Genomic DNA, 24,236 nt, shown 5'->3' on the forward strand with positions numbered 1-24,236 from the left:
GGCATTTTGGAACCTTCCCAAGACAAAAGGCGGAAAGGAAGGAAGGAAGTGCCACCCTGTGGACACAGAAAAGATAACAGGCTCTCAGCGCCCGGCCTTCCTCTCTGGGCATGCGCAGAGCCCCCGACACCCCCCCCCCCCGCTCCGAGCCTGGGAGGGGGATTAGCACTGAGCCCAGTTTCAGTTGGGGAAACTGAGGCTCTCTTGGGCCCGGGGTCACCCATCCCAAACTAGGTGGCCTGGCGCAGGATGTGTTCCTTCCCACCCCATTGTCGGGCACTCTGGCTCGTCCCTCCCTCCACCCCCCTGTTCCTGCTCTCCCTTCCTCTGCCCTGTAAGGCAGGGGACCCCATTCCCCAGGTCCAGCTGGATTCAACCAACGGGGGCCGCTGGTGGGAGAGAGCACCGGGAGGAGGGGAGACGCGGAATCTCCCTTTTTTGTCTGCCATACAGTGTCTCCTGGGAGGCTCCCACCGGCTCCCTCCCGGGGTCCAGTGACGCCAGCCCCATCCTACGCTGTTGCTTACTTCTGGCTGCCTCATTGTTCCCCAATTTGGTCTCTAAATTACCATTTAGTATTAAATTGTGTTCCAATACACATAACATCAAATTCGCCATCTTAACCATGTTTAACCATCTAATTCAAGGGCATCAAGTACAATCATGGTTGCGCGGCCATGGCCAGAACTTCCTTCTTCCCAAATTGAATCTCTGTCCCCACTGAATGCCAACTTGCCACGCCCCTCCCCCAGTCCCTGGCGCCCACCATCTCCTTCAGGGATCTATGAACCAGACTTCTTTAGGGACCTCGAGTGGAATCCTGGAGTGTGAGCTGGCACATCATGATGGTTTGGTCTTTTTTACATAGTTTTTTTGGTCTCTTTTTTGCAGTTCCCCATATTAAGTTCTTTCTATCTGTCCACTACTGTGTCCCTGAGCGCACCCTCCCAGGGACCCGCCTAGACCACTTGTCGTTTGATCTACCATGCTCAGGTAAAGGGGTCTTAAGGGCCAACAGGTCCAGACCCCGGTAAAGCCGGGGTGCACGAAAGAACAGGGAAGCACGTGGCTGGACACCCACAGCTCTCGCCAAATATTGCTGCTATGGAACACGAGAATTTGCTGGAACTCATGATTATTTGGATTTGTGTTGGAAAATCTCGTTTTATATCTTACTAATTAATTTCACAGGTGTTTATCCTGTTTCATCCTTTAAGAAAACCTCACAGCAACTACTCCAGGACCCCAAACGGTCAGAAGGGACGCTTCGATCGGAAATCATCTGTTGATCGGACCAGGTGGGAATTGGAGCAGGTGTCGGCCCCAGGCCACTCATCCTCCCAGTTCAGCTTCTGGATTCAGCTCAGATGTCACCTCTTTAGAGAATCCTTTCCTGAGCCCTCCTGAAAGGAGTCCTCTCCCTGCCAGTCACTTCTCTGTCCCATTGCCCTGTTAAAAATTCTTCTAGAATATTCTTCTAACATTATAAGCACTGTATCTATTTCCCCTTCTACTATGTCAGCTCCTTGAGGGCAGACTCTTACTCACTTCTATGGTTTTATTCACTGCGGTATCCCACATGCCTAGACCAGGACCCAGCCCACAACACAGGTATCCCATAGATGCCAATTCTGTGAAGGTGTATGCTGGAAACTTAGCAAAACCCCAAGTCAGGGAAGCACCCCATAGCCTGTAGGCCATCCCGAGCTCTGAGAAAATGTTCCCTTTTCCAGATCCATCTTCTGGGGGGAGTCCCACCCATGCACAGGAGGAGCCCAGACACTGGAGGAAGAAAACGGTCCAGGTTTTGCCAGCGGTTCATTTAAGAAATTTAATTGATCACAGTAAGACATTCGGGCTATAAAAACATTCTATACAGTGGTTTAAAAAGCGATACCCACCCCCCAAAAGCAACCCACCATATATACAACACAGACACGATTCTCCTGAAGAGCTTTGCACTAATCTTTGTACAAAAAGAGGCGTCTCAGAGACGGCTTCCCCCCAAGGCAGAGCCCCCGGAGGGGCCAGCGATGCAGCAACCAGGGTTTGCAAAAATAAATAGATCTTTGTTTCATATATAGAAGTGATACACGTTTAACAAATATACAAAGTGCAAACATAACAAAAAAGCCCCCCCGGGATCTGTACGAGGGATTATTTACATGCTTCGGGAGGAGAAAAGGCTTCACAGTTTCCTAGAGGGTAGGGCACAGTGTCGGGCGGTCATGCGGGGAGCGACAGGCAGGCCCCGGACGAGGCCAGGCAGGCAGGAGGCCGCCTCTTCTCTCTTTGGTCAGAAAGGCGACACGGCTGAGAGCATGGCAAAGACATTTTAAGTCCCGTGAGCCGACCGAGCCCAGGGGGATGTCTTAAGGGGCTAAGAGGCCCTGCATGTATTGGACAGGCACCCATCAACGACAAGCATCTTGTTGGGGGAAATGAATGGCTTAGGGCATCTGCACAGCAGCAGGAACACTAGCCGGACAGTGAAGGTGGCAGCTTTGAGGTGCTCCGCGGGGAGAGGGGAGAGGCCCCGAGATCACGCACGTTTGTCCACGCGGGCCCGGAGCCCATCCCAACTGGAACAGAAACCAGTGCAAAACAGTAACAATGTCAACGTTACACAAGATACAGCCCTGAACTTAAAAAAAAAAAAAAGTGCTCGAGGGATCTGGAAGGGTCTGGCGCAGGCGCGGGGGCTGGGGTCCAGGCCACCACGCCTGGACCACAGGATGCTCTTAGAGACCGGAGGCCGCTGTCTGCACACATCAGCTAACTGGGCATCTCAGGCACTTAATCCATATTAAGGGCAACCGGTAACCTGGGGACGGTGGAGGTTTCAGTGAATGAGCGGGACTCACTTGGCCCCACCCCTAAGATGCTGGATTTGGCCAGGTCAAGACCAATGCCAGAGTCTTGGTGTGGGCACAGACCTCGCTTGGAAAACCCGAGTTTGATCCGGACCTGAGGTACAGCAAAGCAACAGCGCTGGCTGTCCAGCAAGGCAGAGGTGAGCGCGGTTACTCCTGAGTTTAGGGCCTCGGGCTGGGGTGGGGACGGGCAGGGCTGGAGCAGCCACCCAGGACCTCGCAGGGAGGGTAAGGTCTGCTCTCTAGTTCCCAGCCCCTTGGCCTTCTCTGTCCCTCTGGCGGTCCCTGGAGAGGGCAGAGACGCCAGCTCATTCAGCCTTCTCCTCTCCACTAGTCATAAAGAAAAAAAATTCCGACCTCAACCCGTTGCACGGGCGCCGCTGGAAGCCCGTCTGCCTCCCAGACGAATAAATATATAGAACAAAGCTCTGGCAGGACAGGCCCAGCGGCTGCAGGCGCTGCTTTGGGTTCGCTGCTTTCTTTGAGTGAAACGGGAGGCGTCAAGGTCTCAGGAAGGGTCTGGGGCAGGTCAAGGGTCTGGGGAGAAAGTGTTCTTCCTGCCCGTGACCAGCAGCAGGTTCCGGGGAAGGACAGGCCTGGAAGCAGCAGTTCACGCCGCCTCGTCCTCCAGGCTGACCATCTGTCTCTGTCACGAAAGAGAAACGCCGGAAGCGATCAGGCCAATGTTCAGTAAACATGGCCAGAGGCCACCTACGCCTCCCGGCCCCCCAGCCCCCCTCATCGCTGGCTGGGACCAGCGCAGCGGCCTGTCCTGGTCCCCAGCTCCTGACCTTGGCTCCAGTCTTTCCCCCCCGACAGCCACCTGAGGGCGCCCGTGAGCCCCAAGTCAGGCCAAGCCCAGAAGCTCTTGTGAGAGCAAAGCCAGAATCCTCCTCCAGCGGCCTCATCCAGTCCAGTCCTGTCCTGTCCCTTCCCTTGGCTCCCCCCCCCCGACACTCCCCTCCCCCAGTTCTCAGCTCCAGCCACACCAGCCTCGGGGAAGCCTGCCCCAGCCCCCCTCATCTAGGCTCTCCCAGCCCCCACTGGCTTGTTTCACCCCCTTTTCTTGATGCTGTCCACCCCCCACACCCCAGAAGGGCTCTGGAGGGTCCCCCAGCCTCTGGGTGGGGGCGGGGCCCTCACCGAAGGGTAGGTGTAGCCGTCCGGGCTGCAGATGTGGACCTCGTCCTCCGTGGTCTTCTGGTACACGGGGTTGTCGAAGTTGATGCTGTTGATGCTCCGCAGCCGCCAGTTCTTCCAGAGGAGGAAGGTCCCGAAGCACAGGAGGGTGAGCAGGACTGCGGAGGGAGGGGGCCTGGTCAGGGGGCGCCCCGGAGCGCGCCCAGCCCCCTGCACCCCTACCCAGGGACACCACCAGCAGACTCTGGGCCTTCTGACGTATAGAGGGGGTTTTTTTGGGTCCAAATTCGAAGCCACTAAGAAAAAAACCTCCCTGTGTGCATAATAAATCTCTAACTCGAGGCCCACTGCGACTGCCTCGGCCCGGAAATGCCCGGCCCGGAAATGCCCCACGGTGGTTCATGTTCCCAGGTTTCTTCTGAGTCACCGCATGGGGGGCTTCCCCTCTTCCAGAAAGGGGACCGCAGCCGATCCCCGGGAGCCAAGACTCCTTTCTTCCGTCCGGATGCTCTTTGCCTCATTTCTAGTGGGCCCCGTGGTGGTGAGCCCAGACCAGGGGACAGCCAAGGGCTCCGCCAGCCCAGGTTTGTAAAAAATCCCGGCCTGGGTGGTTCAGTCAGTCAAATGTCTGCTTTGGGCTCAGGCCATAATCTTGGGGCTCCCCAAGTTGGGCTCCCTGCTCCGTGGGGAGTCTGCTTCTCCCTCTGCTCCTTCTCTCTCGCAAATAAATAAAATCTTATAAATAAAGAAGAAAGTTCTCGCCGAGGCCCAGACGGTGGGAGAGACTCCGGCTCCGTTGGGAGGACGGGGGTGGGCGCCGCCCTCACCAGCCGGCCCGGGGTGGGGGGGTCCCACTGCCACGTCAGTCCCCTCCTAGCCAGACGACATGTAGGTCTCTGTGACTGGGCTGGCTGGGGAAGGGACACCTCAAGAGGGTTTGCTCAGAAAAGGAATTAACAGATGTGACTCAAAGAGGGGCGGCTGACAGGGGTGAGGTGGGCGGTGAGGGGGTGCAACTCCCTGGACTCCCCCTGCAGGAGAACGATTCAGCAGGAGGTGTCCCTCAGGCGGCGGGGGCCTTCCCTGCAGCAACCTCAGGGCCGGGCCCCAGCTGATGCGTCAGCTCTGAGCAGGTGGGGGGCTTCGTCCTCAACCAGGGGCGGCCCCGGGACCCAGCAGCGGGTTGGCACACAGTAGGCACTCGACTGTATTTGCTGAGTGAATGACGCTGGACAAGGGGCCCCCCCTAGCCTGGAAGAAAAGGTGAGCTGGCCCAGGCGGTCGCAGCGTAGGGGCCCAGGCCGGGGGGCTTACCGATGGGGAGGATGACGTACAACGCCCCCACGCTCCTGGGCCTCTTCTCGTCTCCTCTGCTGGCCGCGTCGCCCAGGGCTGCATGGGACAAAGGACAAAGTAAGGCTCAGCTCCACTGTGAGGGCCCAGGAAACACAGCAGGTGTTTTGACAACTGACACACACAGGGAAACACACAGGGAAACGCCTGATGCTTCCTGGTGTCCTTAAAGGTTCAAGGGAGGGGTGCCTGGGTGGTGTAGTTGGTTAAGCGTCAGACACTTGATTTTGGCTCAGGTCCTGATCTCGGGCTCATGAGGTCAAGCCCCAGGTTAGGCTGTGCAGGGAATCTGGCTGGGATTCTCTCCCTCTCCCTTTGCCCTGCTTGCGCTCGCTCGCTCTCTCTCTCTCTCTCAAATAAATCTTAAAAAAAGTTCGAAGGAACTTGGAGCCTCTGCCGGGTTTGAGAGGTATCACGCTGGGCCTTACGCATTAGCAGGCCGTGTTATGGGACTCAGAGCAGATTTAAGAGTGTTCCTTAGCCCAGCATTCCGAGGCGCCGGGGAGGAGGCCCCTGGTCTTTGAGACAAAAGCCTGCAGGTGCATCCCCAGCCGCTGGTGAGGTCACGGGTGGGCCCGCTCCCCTGCTGGTGCACTTGATGGAAAGGAGACAGGTCTGGGTGGGACAGAGCCTCCCGACTCTCTGATGTTCAGCGACTCCAGGACACGGACTGCACCCAGGTGCCACAGTCTTGTGGCAACTGTCCCCAGGTCAGAAAACCGGGGGGAGCCCGTCATAGCAGCACACATGTGCCCCTGAGCTCTGGGAAAGTTTATGAGTTTATGAGTCGCACGCACCTGGGCCACATGCACACAGGTGAGCAGTGACTGACATCATTGGTTATACTCCAGCCCACCTGGGTTTGAATACTGCCCGCTGGGGTGTGTGTGTGTGTGTGTGTGTGTGTGTGTAGGGAGATTATACCGACTTTCCCTACATTTGCACATATTTAAGGAAACTTAAAAATAATTTAAGGCGGCAGCAGCAAGGTCCTTGAGAAGTTTTTCCCTTACAAGGGCTCCTTGGCCCAAAGCGAGAAGCCCTGGGTGGGCCCATCTGGAAAATGGCTTTTTCAAGCAATGCCCACCCCCAAACCCAGCAAACCGGTTTCCACCACAGAAGTTCCTGCTTTGCATTGTTTATGGTTGGACATAGGTCTCACCTACTCTGAGGGGGTAGGAAAAAATGCCTGAAAGCCGCTGATATGCCTTTTTTTTTTTTTGGTGGAGGCTAGAAAAATCTATGAACTCCATTCTGGCCACTCAAATTCCAGCGCAGGCGCCCTCTGGTGGGCAAAGACATGAATGGCGGGTCTTCCTTGAGCACTGAGAGTCAGGCATTAGCCACAAGCACAAAACTTCAAAGCCTGCACCCTTGTCAAAAAAACTTAGTAACTGAGTAATATTTTAATGTGCTATTTTTTAAGAAATAAAAATGGACGCCAATACTGCATAATAAAGCATCAGATTTTTAGGACGACAGGCTCTGACTCTACACTTGGGGGACCCTGCCTCACTGGGACCCTGACTCTGATCAAACTCTATTTACAAGACCAGGTGTCAGGCCCACGGTCCATAGTTTGGTGGTTTGATTTCTGAAAAAATAATGCAGTGAAATACGATTTAAGTTCTGGGTTTTTGGTGTCCTTTCTGATGCTCCCCTGAGCAGCATCTCACCCGCCTCACCCCAGCCCTGGCCTGCTGGGCAGACCTAAAAGCAGGTCATCGAATGGGCCTTGATAACATTTCAGGCTCCCAGGCCTCTGCTTGGGGAGGACTCTGGAATAAGCCGCCCCGCACTCCAGCCCTTCACATGTCTGGGGCCACGTAATCCCCACCACCACCAGGAGGTGGCCGGGCATGGTTATTAGTCCCATTTTATAGGTAGGGAAATGGAGGCTTCTGAGATGCACAGGCCATGTCAGAAAGAGTGCCGGTGCCATAACTACACCCGCTCCATCCCTTCCCCAAGATTCTCTTGGCCTCTGAAGGGGCCTGTCTAGATGCTCGAGCTATAAACCAGGGCCCAGGATAGCCCCTGCTTTTACCGTAGTGGGACATCGTCACCATCTCAGCCGTGGTGAACTCAGGGCTGGCCACGGACTGCGGGCTGGCTGTGTGCTTTGGCTCCACGGTTGTGGAGCGGACCGTCGGCCTGACCGTGACCGTGGAGGTGTCCTGGGTGGTGACTCCAGGCTCAGGCCCTGAAAGAAGAAACATTTCCTGAGTGTCCTGCTGCTTGTGACAATGTAAGTAGCATATGCCCCTGGCCACATTGTGTTATTTCTTTAACTGAAAACAGAGGCACCGGGGTGGCTCAATCAGTTAAGTGTCTGCCTTGGGCTCAGGTCATGATCCTGGGGTCCTGGGATCAAATCCCGCCTCAGGCTCCCTGCTCAGTGGGGAGTCTGCTCCTCCCTCTCCTCTTCCCCTCCCCTGGCTAACAAATAAAATCTTTTAAAAAATGACTGAAAACACCTGAAACACACAAACGTCTATGTTATTATCTGTTGTAGTTCAAAAGGGAGATTCCCAATGACAGATCCGTTGGCCCCAAACTGAGACTCTCGCTAAGGATGAGAAAAACTGAAAAAGGGGTCATCTCCTCACTCGAGGCCCGTGTCTAAAGTCAGTCACCTCCCAAGGGGGCTGGGAGAAAGTGAACCAGACATCGAAGGTGAACAGCATCGGTCTAAATGCCTGGCACAGAGCTCATGTGTCCCAGGACAAAGGCAAACTAGGGTCACCCCCTACAACGGCCTCCTGGCGCCTCAGTCTCCCATTTGACAGATGACCCAAGAGAAGAACAGGAAGGGCAAGTCGCAGGACTAAGCCACAAGGGTGGCAGCCGCACACCCAGGCAGGCCGGGGCCCCTACCTGTGAGGCAGCTCCTCATGTCCTTGGCCAGCAGCATGCCGTCAGGGCAGGCACAGGTGAACTTGGGCGAGTGGGGGTTGATCTGCGGGGCCGGCAGACACAGGTATTGGCAGCCACCGTTGCGAAGGGCGGTCCTCTCACACCAGTTCACCCCTGATGGGGAAGACCCGGGGAGTTAGGGGAAGTACAAGAACAGAAGATTCCAGAACACCGGCAGGGAGGTGGAGGGAGGAGGCAGTCACCCCATCTTTACCTTTTGGCTGTGTGAGGTTGTGAAAAAGGACAATGTCCTCCGGGGACAACAGGTTTTCTGCCACCAAATTAATGTCTGAGCCTGTGAGGCGGTTGGCACTGAAAATGGCTTCGTTGATGATGTCCGTCCAAAATATTTTATCCTATATGGAAATTAAAGAGGACAACAAATCCCATTAATCAAGAGCTACAGGATACCTGAATTTCTGGGAGGAAGCAGTACTGGGTGGTACCAGCCTCATTTTTTCTCATTATTAAAAAATTTTTAATTGTGTAAAATATAGAGAACCTAAATTCAGCCAGTTTAATCCTTTTTAAATGTGTTCTGTAGCATTAGGTACATTCACGTTGGTATGCAACCATCACCACCATCCATGTCTAGAACCTTCCATCTCCCCAAACTGAGACTCTGTCCTTAGGAAACATTGACTTCCCACCCGAGCCCAGCCATGACCCCCACCATCTACTTCCTGTCTCTGTGGACGGGGCTCCTGTAGGGACCTCACAGAAGTGGGATCAGAGAGTTTCTGTGCTCTTGTGTCTGGCTTAGTTCCCTCCAGGTCCCTCCACGTTGCAGTGCGTGTTAGAAGTTGCTCCCCGTTTCCTGAATCACATTCCACTGCACAGACACTCGTGTTTTTAGCCCTCCCTCCCTGACGGACACCCAGCTTGCTTCCATCTCTCGGAGACTGCGACTCATGCTGTTTGAACACGGGTGCACGAATATACCACTGTTTCCTTCGAGCAGTCTTCCCACTGTGATTGGGCCCCCCTTTTCTCTCTCTAGGTCCCAGCAGTAACGGCCCCTCCAAGTGCAACAACCAGAAAGTTTCTAGAAAGTACCAAATGTCCCCTGGGCCCCAAGATGGCCTCCAAGCAAGAACTGTTGCTTTAAGACTCTTTGGGTGAGGAGGGTGCCCGGCTGGGTCAGTTGGGGGAACCTGAGACTCTAGATGTCAGAGTCTTAAGTCTGAGCCCCATGTTGGGGGTAAAGTTTACTTAAAAAAACAACAACAAAAACGAAGAGACAAAAACACCTCTTTTAAGGAGAAGAAAATGGAAATAACTTCCATCTTCTAAGTCGGTCCTGGCTTGAATGAGCCAAACAGTGTGGCTGAGCCGTTAGCACAAGCACTTAGGACTTGCGCGTGAGCTGCGCTCAGTACCCAGCACTTGGATGTGAATTCCCTCAGGTCCCAAAGCAGCAGCCCCTGGCTCCCAGCCCCTACCTCGAAGATGGCTAAGGAGAAGGGGTGTGCCAGCTTTTTCTTATCCTCCAAAACGGTCTTCCGGTTCCCGCCATTGACGTCAATGCTGGAGATGGAGTGGAGCTTGGAGTCAACCCAGTAGAGGCGGCCACCAGAAAGATCTAGAACCCACAGGTGGACAAGGAAGAGATCACATGCCAATGCCAGAGGGGCCTGGACCCATCAGAGATGTACCCCAAAAACCAGCCCCAAAACATACTTCCCTGTATGAGCCCAAACCTCACGCAGGCGTAGTTTAACAGCAGGTTGTAAAACACTCAGGAAGCTGCACATGCTTTCTCTGGGGCCTCCTGGCCACTCCCTCCCGTCCTCCAGACAGTGCCCGACCCCAGGGACCCATGTCCCAAGGACATACCCAGGGTGATGCCATTGGGCCACTGGATGTCTTCCGTCACGAGCGAGTACACGTCGACACCGTTCAGACCCCCCTTCTTGATCTCGGCGGGGGTTCCCCAATCTGTCCAGTACATGAAGCTGGTGGGAGAGCAGCAAGAAAGCAGAGGGTCAGTGCGGGAGGGGCCCGCCTGGCCCGAACTGCAGCTCCCAGCCGAAGCAGCCAGGCCAGGAACTGGGGAGAACCACCCCCAACCACCCCACCAAAGAGACCTCGCATTGGTTTCTTCTGCTACTCTCGTGCTTGCAACCTGGTGAGACCTGGCAGGATTTTTAGAACCTTCGAGAACAAAGGGAGATTTTGATTCCACTGTCTGGTTGAGGGCTTTTCATAGGCACCCTCGACAGTGCTTTCTGGAGGCTTTTACACATTTTTTATTTTATAAGGATTTTTGGTGGTTTTTTTTTCTTGTTTGTTTATTTTAAAAAGGTTTCTTTGTGGTAAAATATACATAGAAGTTACCATCTATGTATTAGTGTCCAGGTTGGTGACTGAGGACACCTACCCTGTTACGCAACCACCCCACCGTCCGCGCCCAGAATGTTTCCGTCAGCCCAGCCTGGAATTCTGCCCCCACGAAACACCAAGTCCGCATTCGCCTCCCCTGACCCTGGCTCCCACCACTCCGCTCGGTCTCCGCCAACAGCACTCCTCTAGGACCTCACGCGAGTGCGATCACAGAGCATCTGTCCTTCTGTGCCGGGCCTCCTGATGCCACACAATGGCCTCAAGGCTCATCCGTGGTGTGGCGGGTGTCAGCATGTCCTTCCTTTTGAAGGCTGAGTACAGTTCTGCCTTGTGGATGGACCACATGTGGCTTATTCCGCAGCCACGGAGGGACACTCGGCTGCACCCCGACTGCGGGGCCCGCAAACCCCGGCTCCCATCCCTGTGTTCCCGGCTCTGGCATCTACGCTTAGAAGTGGATCTCCGACGGCTTTTAAGGCCTCTGAAGAGAGACTCAGGATGGGATGCCTGAGTGGCTCAGTGGGTTAAGCCTCTGCCTTCGGCTCGGGTCATGATCTCAAAGTCCTGGGATCGAGCCCCGCATCGGGCTCTCTGCACAGTGGGGAGCCTGTTTCCTCCTGTCTCTCTCTGCCTACTTGTGATCTCTGTCTGTCAAATAAATAAATAAAATATTAAAAAAAAAAAAAAGAGAGAGAGAGAGACTCAGGCTAACTCTCAAGCAGCCACACACAAATACACTGAGAGACGCCCTCCCCACGGTGATGGGCAAAGATGGAAAACCTGCTATTGACCGTGGGCGAGACAGGTGCTCGAGTGTGCTAATGGAAGCTCGGCTTTGTAATGCAGGTGTTCAACGGCAATTTAGTGCTCTATCCATGCAGGTACCCTCGGACCAGCTTCTAGAATATAATCCAACTTCTAGAATGAGGGATCTAGGATCACCAGTCCTGCAGATGAACTGCAAGGGCTCGTCTTCAAAGATATTTAATTTGCAGCATCTTTGTGGGAGGCAGGAGGGGAAAAAACTAAATTTCCATGTGCCGGGTACAAAGTACACGGCTTATCTAATCAACAGGGAATGAGCCCCATGGTCCACACGCCAGAGCCAAGTGCAGAACAGAGTTCAAGAGGGCAATCCGGGGCGCCTGGGTGGCTCAGTGGGTTGAGCCGCTGCCTTCGGCTCAGGTCATGATCCCAGGGTCCTGGGATCAAGCCCCGCATCGGGCTCTCTGCTCAGCGAGGAGCCTGCTTCCTCCCCTCTCTCTGCCTGCCTCTCTGCCTGCTTGTCATCTCTCTCTGTCAAATAAATAAATAAAAAATCTTAAAAAAAAAAAAAAAAGAGGGCAATCCTATGCTACTACCAGGAGGGAGAAGAAACACAACAGTAGAACACACACACACACACACACACACACCATGACATGCATCTAAGGGGTTACTTCGGGGAGCCTCTCTCTTTCCTGGCAGCTGGCGGACTAAATTCATCCAACCGAGTGACCCTCTACCAAATGAGAATGTTTGTGGTCACCGAGGCCCACCTTCAAAGCAGGCCTGTCCCAGGTGAGTCATGCTCGTCTCGAAAGTTCCCTTTCAGAGCACCTGGGTGGCTCAGTTGGTTAAGCATCTGTCTTCAGTTCAGGTCATGCCCTTGGTGAAGGGATCACACAGCAGAGAGATTGCTTCTCCCTCTGCCTCTGCCTTCCCCTCCTCTCATGCCCTCAATTTCTCTCTCAAAAAAAAAAAAAAAAAGTTCCCTTTCCTTCTGAGGATTGCCCCACGACAGGCTGCCCGTCCCAAGTGGTCACTGTCCCTCCAGAATTGTGAAATTCCACGGGCAGACAGAGGTGTGACAGGTTTGGGACATGGGGCAGGGAGATGCCTTCTGTCAGGGGACACAGGTCCCTGTGGGCCCAGAGCTGCTGAGTCAGCCTCGAGCCCTGCGAACACCCTCCCGGGGGCCCCCGCGAGGTGGTGGCGACCTTTCCTCCCTGTGGCGTCCTTCCCGAAACTACCTTTGGATCTGAGTGGGTTTTTTTTAACCTTTCTCCAAGCCTTTCCTGGTACAGAGTACTCTGCCACAAAATACTAAATCAGAATTTAAGTAAGTATTAATTTCCACGACCAATTTAAACCCATATTCTAATTTCCGGTTTTGTTTGTTTGTTTTCCAGTAGACCCCACACCCAGCACAGAGCTCAACCCAGGGCTTGAACTCGTGACCTTGAGCTCAGGACCCGAAAGGAGATCAAGAATCAGACCCAACTGACCGAGCCAGCCAGGCGCCTCTCTGATTTGGGGTTCTTATCCTGAGTGCTCTTTTCAGGGTCCACGTCCATCTCAGCAGCAATCAAGAGGAACCAAGCTCTGGCTTCCACAGGGCGATGGCGGGGGGGGGGGAAGGTCCACCCTTTTGGGTCCTGTTTGGTGGCTAGGGACAGCCCCGCGCCCAGGGAGGCCAGTCCGGCTCAGGCACATGCCTTCCCCCAGGCGGAGTCCTAGCCGGCCCTGGTCTCCGTTCCCTCTGCTCTCTGCTCTCCGCCTCTGCTCTCTGATCCCCCCCCATACCCCACAGCTGCGGCAGTACCCACCCGTGAGCGGGGTCCACCACGATGGCACGCGGCTTGGAGCCTTTCTCCTTGAAGAGTGTCTTTCTCTTCACACCCTTGGTGTCGGCGACGGAGACGGTGCCCAGGACGGAGTCTGTCCAGTATATGTTGCTGTGGACCCAGTCCACGGCCAGCCCGTCGGGGGCCTGGACGCCCTCGCTGATGATGGCGTCATAGGTGGAAAAGCCGGGGGCTCTGTCGATCTGGGTGCTGGCGGGGGCGGGGGGGCGCGTCAGTGCGAGGGCTCTATTTCACCCGGGGTCGGGGCTGGGGGGCGGCTCCGAGGCTCACCTGTAGATCTTCCTCTGGGACAGGTCAGACCAGTAAATTCTGTTGCTGGCCACCTCTGTGTCCAGGGCCACGACGTTCTTCAGGTTCGGGATGAGGCTGGTGTATTCGCTGCGGTCCAGGGTCATCTTCCTCACCTCGTGGCGGTTGGTGAAGAAGAGGTAGGCGGTGTCACCTGGAGAGGAGGGGAGGATGCTCAGGGCCGCAGAAGGGACCCCGGACTTCTGCTTGTCAACCTCTGGGGTCCGGCTGAGCCAGAGGAGACTCTCAGGATGGGCTGGGAAATGCCTTGCGGGCGGATGAGCCGTGGGGTTCTGGTGCTCGGACGTCCTGGGCCTTGCGGAGACCAAAGGGACAGCCCGTCCGAGAGCCGGACGTTTCTGCTTGCCTGCTGACTGACCTTGGTGCTTCCCCGGGGGGCCCCCTGGCTGCCGTGCTCCCCCTCTTCTTGGGAACGGTAACAACCGATCTTCTCGATGGTGATCGTCTCCTACTGGATGGGCCCCACCATACTTGTATGGTAATAAAACCTACATGAGTAATAAAACCTGGGGATGCCTGCGGGGCTCAGTCAGTTAAGCGTCTCCCTTCAGCTCAGGTCATGATCCCAGGGTCCTGGGATCGAGTCCCACATCGGGCTGTCTGCTCAACAGGGAGCCTGCTTCCCCTTCTCTCTCTGCCTGCCTCTCTGCCTACTTGTGATCTCTGTCTCTCTGTCAAATAGATAAATAAAATATTTTAAACAAACAAACATATGAGGGGACTGACGCTCAGAGAGGGGAAGGGACAAGCCCAAGGTCACACCAGCTGGTTAGTGGCAGAGCTGGGATTCAAATCCAGGCTGCTCGGACTCTGGGGGGCTGTGTTGTAACCACGACACCAATATTCACCGAGAGGCTAACGGTGTGTACAACTGACCTCACTCAGAACAACCCTTCCCATGATACCACTCATACTCCTGGGAAGGCGTCTGTGTAGACACCGGCCCAGACAGATCAGAGCAAAAGTGAAACCTCAAACCCTAGGGGGTTCATGAACTCAGTCCCTGGTTTTCCCCAAAACCAGGAAACACAGGGGGGTATGACAGAGGGCGGCCATGGAACCGTCACAAAAGGGGTGACAACAGAGGAGGAAGTCTTCAAGGCTCAAGCAGACCCTTGAGGAAACGGAAGGCGATCTAAAATATTTCTGCGAACTCGTCCCTCCTTGGAGTCACACTGCAGGGCAGAACAGGATGCAAAGCAAAGGGAGTTTATCCACAGGTCAACTCCCCGAGGACGGCTGTGCCTCCAAACACATGGGCTCTTTTCACCTTGGGGTTTCTGAGAATCAGTGTCTGGCCACAGTGCTCATTTCAACTTTAGGCAGAAAAGAAATTCGGGGCACCTGGGTGGCTCAGTGACTTAAGCCTCTGCCTTCAGCTCAGGTCATGATCTCGGGGTCCTGGGATCGAGCCTCGCATCGGGCTCTCTGCTCAGCAGGGAGCCTGCTTCTCCCTCTCTCTCTGCCTGCCTCTCTGCCTATTTGTGATCTCTCTCTCTGTCCAATAAATAAATAAAATCTTAAAAAAAGAAAAAGAAAAAGAAACCCAACTCTTCCGCATTTGGTTTCCTCCGGAGTGACTGATTATACCTTGGGCTCTCTTAAGTCAGTTTGCTTTTTGGGTACAGGTTCCTCTAAGTGAGTAAGAATATCTGGTGGGGGATAGGTCCTTCAGGCCTCGGCTTTTCCTGTCCTCTGAAGCCATGGGGGAGGCTGGGGGCTGCAAACTAGATCTCCTGCCATTGACCTGTGTCCACAGGAAAGCAGGACACGCTGGGGCAGGCTCCTGGCAAGTTCCCGACAGCGCTGCTCAACGAGCTGCAGAGGTCTTGGGAGGACACAGTTGGCCCCAGCCCTCACCTAGCGGGCTTTGGAGTTGATGCAAAGTTCTTGTGATGAAACTCCCCAGGGCATCAGTTTTTGGCACAGGCCCCGCCCCCGCAGGCCCCGCCCCTCACTCACCCACAGCCTTGCAGGCCTTGGTGTGCGGGTCCAGCTGGTAGCCCTTCTCACAGTCGCACTTGTAGCTGCCCTCGAGGTTCACGCACAGCTGGCTGCACACATCGGGGTCCTGACACTCGTCGATATCTGCAAGTCAGGACACACGAAGGCATTTGGGGCTTCCTCCCCATGGAGTGCTGATGGAGTGACGGAGCCAGGCCTCCCGATGGCAAGTGGGGACAGCCCAGGCCCTTTGGAGATGACACCTAGAGCCATGGTCTTGGTGACCAGCAGGCTCAGATATAAAAACTCAAGAAACAGCCAAGCATGGTCTCCAACAATGAACTTGACCTCACCGTTCCCCCCAGGGGTGCAGCCCCCAGGGAGAAGCTGCCTCAGCCGTCAACGGAGATTACTTTCTTAATTACTTTCTTAATTATGAATCCCCAGAGGCAAGAACCCAGAGCCCCTCCAGGGCCAAGCCTGCAGGGATGTCCCAGGAATCTGGCATTTCATTAAATCCTCCTAACAGGCCCATGAGGTCAGCATTGCGGTCATGCCCACTGAACAGGTGGGGAAAGTGAGGCATGGAGGGTTTGGCCACCCATGAGAGAAAGGGACGCGGAGGCCAGGAGCCCAGCCTGCCGGGGAATCACCTTCGCATCTCCACCGGTCCACCAGCCGGAAACCCTCAGGACACAAGCACTCGTAGCCCACCTTGAGGTCATTGCAGATGTGGGAACACCCGCCCTTGTTGTCCAGACACTCGTTGGTCCCTGTGCCAAGTGGGGGGAGGGGGGCGAAGGCAGAGACTGGTCACACTCAGCTCGTCGGCACCCCTGCACCATCTCCTCACCCTTATAATGACTGCTACAATGACGGGGGGGTGCAGGAAACTGCCATGTCCCCATGTCCCCCAACCCCGTCATTTGAGCGCCAGGAGGGAACCCGGAGGACACTCCGCAGAGTGAACGACATGGGCAGAGAAGGACAAATACTGCAGGATTCACTCCTGGGACATCCCCAGTGGAGTCAAAATCAGAGACAGGAAGTAGATGGGTGGCTGGCCTGGGTGGGGGAGGGGATGGGGAGTCGGCGCTTCCTGGGGCAGAGGTTCAGTATGGGAAGATGAGAAAGTTCTGGAGACGGTTGGTGGGGATGGCGGACGACTATGTGAGTCTGCTTAATGTCACTGAACTGGACGCTTAAAAATGGTTAAGATGGGGGTGCCTCAGTGGCTCAGTGGATTAAGCCTCTTCTTTCGGCTCAGGTCATGATCTCAGGGACCTGGGATCCAGCCCCGCATCAGGCTCTGCTCTGCAGGGAGCCTGTTCCCCACCCTCTCTGCCTACTTGTGCTCCCTCTCTCTCTCTCTGTGTCAAACAAATAAATAAATAACTTTTTAAAAAATGCTTCAGATGGTAAATCCTACTTTTTTTTTTTGGATAAAACATATTTCAAAACATTCTTGATTATAAAAACTAAAAAACCATGTTCCACAGTTGCATGTACTAACTCCCCAAAACCATACAGGTAGCTGAACTATAGCTGTGGAAACCAAGGCCTGGCCAGACTCCAAGACCTGCCCCAGATCGCAGTGCTGGACCAGGCCTGGGGCGCTCAGCTCCGACCCCCACACCCTGGCTGTCTTTACAGGGCTTCGGCCCATGCCAGCCTACCAATCTGTTCCTGCATAGCCCCAAAGCTAAGAATGCTTTTTAATGTTTTTAAACAGTTGAAAAGAAAAAAAAAAAGGATCAAAAGCAAAACAGGATTTTGTGCCCCATGAACGGTTCAGACATCAGTGTCCGTGATATGGTTTGCTTGGGGCATGGCCACAGGCGTTCATGTGCGCATGTGCATTCCTACGCCATCTTCTGCCTGTAACTCAGCTCCTGCTGAACAGCTGTGACAAACTACAGCTGGTCAAGTCCACAATATTTACATGGCCACAGGTTATGAAACACTGCTGAAATTCGACAAACATCGCAACAGCCAACCCCCAGCAGCCCTAGGACGTTGGGCCCTTACTGTCCCATTCTACAGATGTGAACCCTGAGGTTTCTCCCCAGGAACCCATGTCTGTGTTGCTGCAGAGCTAAAGCACTCACAGGCAGGGGTGGGCAGGAGACTTACAGCCCCACGTCCAGCAGCATAGCCACGTCTGGGTCCCAGCCCCAGCTCCCCGTAAGACCCAGAGAGCTGTCTGCACCCGGGGGGTGGGGGGTTGCTCACCACACTCCTTGAGGGGCTCGTCCGACCAGTCCCGACAGTCCCTGACCGAGTTGCACACTTTGTCCAACGTGATACACTCGCCGCTGTGGCACTTGAACTTGCTGGGCCCCTCGCACAGTGTCACTAAGAGCCAAAGAGGACGGTCAGGTACTTCCGAGACGCAAGAGGCCACGTCCTACTCTTTATTCATAGAACAGTTCATTTACACGAGATGATATGTAAATGTGTTCATAATTAAGATGTAACAGTGTACTTAGTGTCCTGGAAATAAACACTGAAGAATGGTAAAGGTGGTAAGTATTTTCTGTTAGAGGTCGTTTACCACGACTGTCAAAAATTACATTATCAGAATTTAACTTCTTGTTCACGAAAGTTTGTTCAGGGGTACCTGGGTGGCTCAGTCGGTTAAACGTCCAACTGGATTTCAGTTCAGATCAAGATCTCAGGATTGTGAGATCGAGTCCTGCCATGGGCTCTGCATTGGGCATGAAGCCTGCTTAAGATTTCTCTTATCTCCCTCTCCCTCCCTGCCCTCATACACTGTGTCTCTAAAAATAAATAAACAGGGGCACCTCGGTGGCTCATTTGGTTAAGCAACTGCCTTCGGCTCAGGTCAAGATCCTGAGGTCCCAGGATTGAGTCCTGCATCGAGCTCCCTGCTCTGCAAGGAGTCTGCTTCTTCCTCTGACCCCTACCCCATGCTCTCTCATATAAATAAAATCTCAAAAAATAAACAAATAAGGGCGCCTGGGTGGCTCAGTCATTAGGCGTCTGCCTTCAGCTCAGATCATGATCCCAGCGTCCTAAGATCGAGCCCTGCCTCGGCCTCCCAGCTCAGCAGGGAACCTACTTCTCCGTCTCCCACTCCCCCTGCTTGTGTTCCCTCTCTTGTTGTATCTCTGTCAAATAAATAAGTAAAATCTTTAAATAAATAAATAAATAAATAACGGAAAATAAAAACTTTAAGAATAATAAATAAGGGGCGCCTGGGTGGCTCAGATGGTTAAGCATCTGCCTTCTGCTCAGGTCATGATGCCAGTATCCAGGGATCCAGCCTCACTTCAGGCTCCTCCTGGCTCAGCAGCAAGTCTGCTTCTCCCTCTCCCTCTCCCCCTGCTCATGCTCTCTCTCTCTCTCTCTGTATCTCTTCATGTCCAAAAAGATTAATAAAATCTTTTTAAAAACTTGTTAAAAGAATAATAAAAAAATAAAAGTATTCTCCTTATGTTCCATGATTTTACCACAATTAAAACAATCTTCAAGTGAATTCTGCTGATAAATAACAGGGTTGCTCCTAGTGTCCCGCTGTTAGGCCGGTGCTGCTCCCCCCTAGACTCCGAAGCCCGTCTCCTGGTTACAGGTGCGAGTTTCTCCCGGGATCATTTCCAGGAGTGGAGATGTCACACCGTAAGCACGGGACAGTGCTTTACCTGCTGAGCTCAAAGACAGAAGCCCTGCATACTTTGGCCTCATTAGAATCTCACAGTCCTGGAACAGATGCTTTTGTGACGCTCGTTGGTCAGATAAATGGAAGTGAGGTTCAGGGAGGGCAAGTAACTGGCCCGCAGACACACAGCGGGCGCGGGGCTGCCCCGAGACAAGCTTACCGTTGATGCATCCAAGCTCATCGCTTGAGTCCTTACAATCATATTCCCGGTCACACTGGCGGCTGCCATGGATACAGGTCCCGTCCGAGCACTGGAACTCATCAGGCCGGCACGTGGCCACAGCTAGGAAAGACAGGGCACGTGTTGGTTTCTCTCAAGGAGCAACTAACCAGCTTTGAAGCGGCAATGTCCTGCCTGCCTCGGGCACCAGGGAAAGCAGATAACAAGAAAGATTTCAGATGTGGGCAGGAGCCAGTGGCTTATCCATCTTATCTGCTTCCCATCTGGAGAAAAAGTCTCCAGGGAACACCTGTCTTCACATTCTAAATTTTAACCAGTGTAGTCTAATTTCTTTCTTTTTTTAAGGTGGGGGAAGGGCAGAGGGAGAGAGAGAGAGAATCTTAAGTAGGTTCGTTCCATGCCTCGCACGGAGCCTGACGCAGGGGCTGATCTCCCAACAGAGATCATGACCTGAGCTGAAATCAAGAGTCGGACTGAGCCAACCAGTCACCCCTCATCTTTGTAGTTTTAGATTTTCCTTCATGGCAGTAGGCACTCTTTTCCTCAAAGAAGGGTCCCAGACAATCATAACTAAAGCCACAGAGCAAAGTTTGGAAAATAAGAAAGTGAGGGGAGCACCCTTACAGCACCACTGGGTTTTCCTGGAGTTTCCTCCAATCTTTTCACATCTACATTTCAGAGAACACACAAAAATTTTTTTTTAAGATTTTCAGTCATCTCTACACCCAGTATGGGGCTTGAACTTACAACCCTGAGATCAAGAGTCACATGCTCTACTGACAGGGCCAGTCAGGCTCCCCAAGAACACATGATTGGTAAACACCTGGCAGGGCCGACAGGCCACTCTCAGCAGAAACGCCACGGCGCGATCCCCAGCTAGACAGAGGCAGACCGGACAGCGACAAATGTGGTCACTGCCGCTGCGCATGGCACAGTAGAACACTGTGGAGCAGGACAGATGTGCAGGAGAGGACACCGAGGACAAAAGACATTTTTTATTTTCACAGGTGTGTGTCCTCTGATTAGTTACCCTTCCTGGGCCTCAGTTTCCCCCTGTAAAGAGTGCAGAAAGCCTGCTCATGTAATGAGGATTAAGGGAGTTTGTGTTGAGTTTTAGTGCACACTGTATACAAAGTCATCCATTATTTAAAAATGTGACTTTTAGGGGCGCCTGGATTGCTCAGTGGGTTAAAGCCTCTGCCTTCAGCTCAGGTCATGATCTCAGGGTCCTGGGATCGAGCCCCGCATCGGGTTCTCTGCTCGTCAGGGAGCCTGCTTCCTCCTCTCTCTGCCTGCCTCTCTGCCTACTTGAGATCTCTCTGTCAAATAAATAAATAAAATCTTTAAAAAAATAATAAAATAGGGGCGCCTGGGTGGCTCAGTGGGTTGAAGCCTCTGCCTTCGGCTTGGGTCATGATCCCAGGGTCCTGGGATCAAGCCCCCCATCAGGCTCTCTGCTCCGTGGGGAGCCTGCTTCCTCCTGACTCGTTCAGCCTACCTCTCTGTCCTACTTGTGATCTCTGTCAAATAAATAAATAAAATCTTTAAAAATAAATAAATAAATAGATAAATAAAATGTGACTTTTAGGGGTGCCTGGCCGGCTCTGTTGGGAGAGTGTGCAACTCTTGATCTCTGGGTTGTGAGTTTGAGTCCCATGTGGGGTGCAGAGAATACTAAAAGCAAAAGAAAACAAACCAAAAAAACAAACCAAAAAAACGCCATTAACTTAAAAAAAAAGAAAAAAGTCTTTTTTTTTTTTTTTTTAAAGTGACTCTTAAAAAGTCTAATGCCATCTACACTGAGATTACAATTCTATGAAAACAGTGCACGGGGGCAAAGGTACCAAAGAAACCGGGACATGAAAACACGTTCTAGGTTCACAGTAGCTCTGTCGCTAGCTTGGAAGTGACGGTCCCCCCTTCAGGAATAACTGACACAGGGCCAGGGTCTGGGCAGCACAATCCTTTATCTTCACGGCCCCAACACGGGAGCCCCTCACCACGTGCGGCTACTTAACTTTCAACTCCCAGAAGTGAACCAAAACAAAATATTCCTTTCTTTGATTGCATGAGCTCCTGCACCGGGCGGTGCCGACGTGGGAGGTCTCCACCGCCCCCAGAAAGTTCAATGGCATGGTGCTGACTCCAATCAAATAAGTCTGCCAAGGCCAAAGCTCTTGCCCCATTCCGTGGGGGAAGAGAAAACAGTGCAGGGAGGTGTAGTCCTTGGCCAGAAGTCACCTACCAGGCCTGGAGCCCGGGATCCTGTCTGGACGAAGATAATATTGCAGCTGTGACTTGCTCCCCTGGCCAAAAAAAGGGTGAACTCGGGGTGCTTGGGTGGCTGAGTGGGTTAAAAGCCTCTGCCTTCAGCTCAGGTCGTGATCCCAGGGTCCTGGGATCGAACCCCGCGTCGGGCTCTCTGCTCAGCGGGGAGCCTGCTTCCTCCTCTCGCTGCCTCTCTGCCTACTTGTGATCTCTCTGTCGAATAAATAAATAAAATCTTTTAAATAAAAGGGGGGGGGTGAACTATACACTATTGGGAGTTAAAGACAGTGTCTCTGTTCATGGAGGCTTGCTCCTCCCTGTGATTGGGAACAGGGAGACTGACATTCCTGCGGCGGGACTTGGCGTTGTCTGAGCACAGAAAGGCCGACCCGCCGCACCCCAGGGGGAGCACAGGGACAGGGGAGAGGACCCCCCGCGCAGTGCCCTTACTGCAGTTCTCCTCGTCGGACTTGTCCTTGCAGTCGGGGTCGCCGTCACAGCGCCAGCTGGAGTGGATACATTCGCCGCTCTGGCAGTGAAACTCAAGGAGCGAGCACGGGCCGTTGTCGTGTCGGGGGACTGACAGCTTGCGGCCGTCGCAGTGCTGCGGCCACTCATCTGAGCCGTCCTTGCAGTCGGGGTCGCCGTCACAAGCCCACAGCTCGGGGATGCAGGCCGAGTTGTTGCACTGGAAGTTGGCAGGGCCGCAGGTGGGCACGGGGCAGGACGCCTCGTCGGACCCGTCCAGACAGTCCCGGTCCGAGTCACAGACAAAGTCCAGGGCGATGCACTTCCCATCCTGGCAGCGGAACTCGTTCTGGGAGCACGTCTTGGGTACTGCAGGGGTGGGTGGGAAAGGACAACCTGGTCACCAGAGAGCCCCCTCTTCTCGTGAACAGCCATTTTACAGATGAGGACACTGAGTCCAGGAAAGCCCAGACCTCAGTCGGAGACCTGCAGAGGCCCCTGGATAGGGAACCCCTGCAAGGGTCAGCCTCCCCAGCCCACTCCTGTGGCTGCTCTGTGCCTCAGTTGTCCCACCTGTACCTGGACCAGGCCCAAGGGAAGCACTATTTAAGAGTCTGCTGTTGGGACACCGGGGTGGCTCAGTTGGTTAAGCGTCTGCCTGCAGCTCAGGTCATGATCCCAGGGTCCTGGGATCGAGCCCTGCATTGCTAAGTGGGGAGCCTGCTTCTCCCTCTGCCTGCGGCTCTCTCTGCTTGTGCTCAAGCTCTTGCTCTCTCTGACAAATAAATTTAAAAATCTCAAAAAAAAAAAAAAAAAAAAGTTTGCTGTTGTTATTAAAAGAAACACCTGCCAAAATGTGGTGATCGTGGGACGTGAAGGAGGTGTTGGCCACCACTACAGTGGGGATCATTCTGTAATATATATGTGTATCAAATCATCACCTACTCCTTTTTTTTTTTTTTTTAGAGAGAGAGTCTACACACAAAGCGGGTGGGAGAAGCAGAGGAAGAGGGAGAGAGAGAATCTTAAGCAGACTCCATGGCCAGCACAGAGCCTGACTTGGGGTTTCATCTCATGATCCTGAGATCATGACCCGAGATGAAACCAAGAGACTGAGCTACCCAGGTGCCCCCCCACCCCGTCCAGAGGAATTTTTTTTTTAAAGATTTTATTTATGTATTTGACAGAGATCACAAGTAGGAAGAGAGGGAGGCAGAGAGAGAGAGGGAGAAGCAGACTCCCTGCTGAGTGGAGAGCTCAGTGAGGGGCCGGTTCCCAGGACCCCGAGATCACAACCTGAGCCAAACGCAGAGGCTTAACCCACTGAGCCACCCAGGCGCCCCCAAAAGGCTTTTTTTTTTAAGTGGTGGTTGGGGGGCATCTGCGTGACTTGGTTGAACGGTTGTGTGTCCAATTGCTGATTTCAGCTCAGGTCCTGATCTTACCATGATCTCAGCCCCACACCAGGTTCCACGCTCAGCACAGAGCTGGGTTTGGGTTCTCTGTCCCTCTCCCTCCCACTCACTCTCTCAAATAAGCAAGTAAAATCTTTAGGGTGAGGAAAAAAAAGAAACTGGCAACTTTAAAAAAAATTTCTTTTTTTAGGGGTGCCTGGGTGGCTCAGTTGGTTGGGCAACTGCCTTCAGCTGGGGTCCTGATCCCAGGGTCGTGGGAGTGAGCCTTGCATTGGGCTCCCTGCTCGGTGGAGAGCCTACTTCTCCCTCTACCTGCTAGTGCTCTCTGTCAAATAAATAAAATTTTTAAAAAATTTTGGCTTTTTTAATTAATTCTCCCCCCCAATCTACTCTTTAAACTTACATAATGTTGTATGTCAATTATATGACAATAAGGCTGGAAGGAAAAACAAGGTACGTGGGAAAAGAACAACACTCCATTTTATTTCTAAATGTTCCCCGAGGAGGTGTTTCGTCAGGTGACCATTAAGCCCAGTGAGACTCATATTTCTCAAGTTGCTTTTTTTAAATTATTATTTTCATGGATTTTTACATTTTCTGACATTATCTTATTTAAATTTTTCCTGCTTATTTTTCTCAGAGCCTTACTACATTAAAAAACAAAACAAGGGGCGCCTGGGTGGCTCAGTGGGTTAAAGCCTCTGTCTTCGGCTCAGGTCA

General features: G+C 53.4%; 1 protein-coding gene across 1 annotated transcript in view; it reads right to left on the reverse strand.

Annotated features, from left to right (window-relative positions):
* Positions 1-1,805: 1,805 nt before the first annotated feature.
* LDLR (low density lipoprotein receptor) overlaps positions 1,806-24,236 on the reverse strand; it is a 33,671-nt gene continuing 11,240 nt past the window's right edge. The window contains exons 4-18 of the mRNA XM_082731439.1: positions 22,084-22,470; positions 19,345-19,467; positions 17,738-17,860; positions 16,159-16,278; positions 15,524-15,649; positions 13,523-13,694; positions 13,214-13,441; positions 10,119-10,237; positions 9,725-9,864; positions 8,497-8,638; positions 8,244-8,396; positions 7,414-7,569; positions 5,328-5,405; positions 4,017-4,171; positions 1,806-3,519 (exon numbers count right to left, since the gene is read on the reverse strand). Of these exons, the coding sequence (XP_082587565.1) occupies positions 3,484-3,519; positions 4,017-4,171; positions 5,328-5,405; positions 7,414-7,569; positions 8,244-8,396; positions 8,497-8,638; positions 9,725-9,864; positions 10,119-10,237; positions 13,214-13,441; positions 13,523-13,694; positions 15,524-15,649; positions 16,159-16,278; positions 17,738-17,860; positions 19,345-19,467; positions 22,084-22,470 (2,258 nt within the window). The 3' untranslated portion in view covers positions 1,806-3,483. The remainder of the gene's footprint in view (positions 3,520-4,016; positions 4,172-5,327; positions 5,406-7,413; positions 7,570-8,243; positions 8,397-8,496; positions 8,639-9,724; positions 9,865-10,118; positions 10,238-13,213; positions 13,442-13,522; positions 13,695-15,523; positions 15,650-16,158; positions 16,279-17,737; positions 17,861-19,344; positions 19,468-22,083; positions 22,471-24,236) is intronic.

Source organism: Mustela nivalis (genome assembly GCF_964662115.1).
Source record: "Mustela nivalis genome assembly, chromosome: 1".
In the NCBI taxonomy this organism is placed as follows: Eukaryota; Metazoa; Chordata; class Mammalia; order Carnivora; family Mustelidae; genus Mustela; species Mustela nivalis.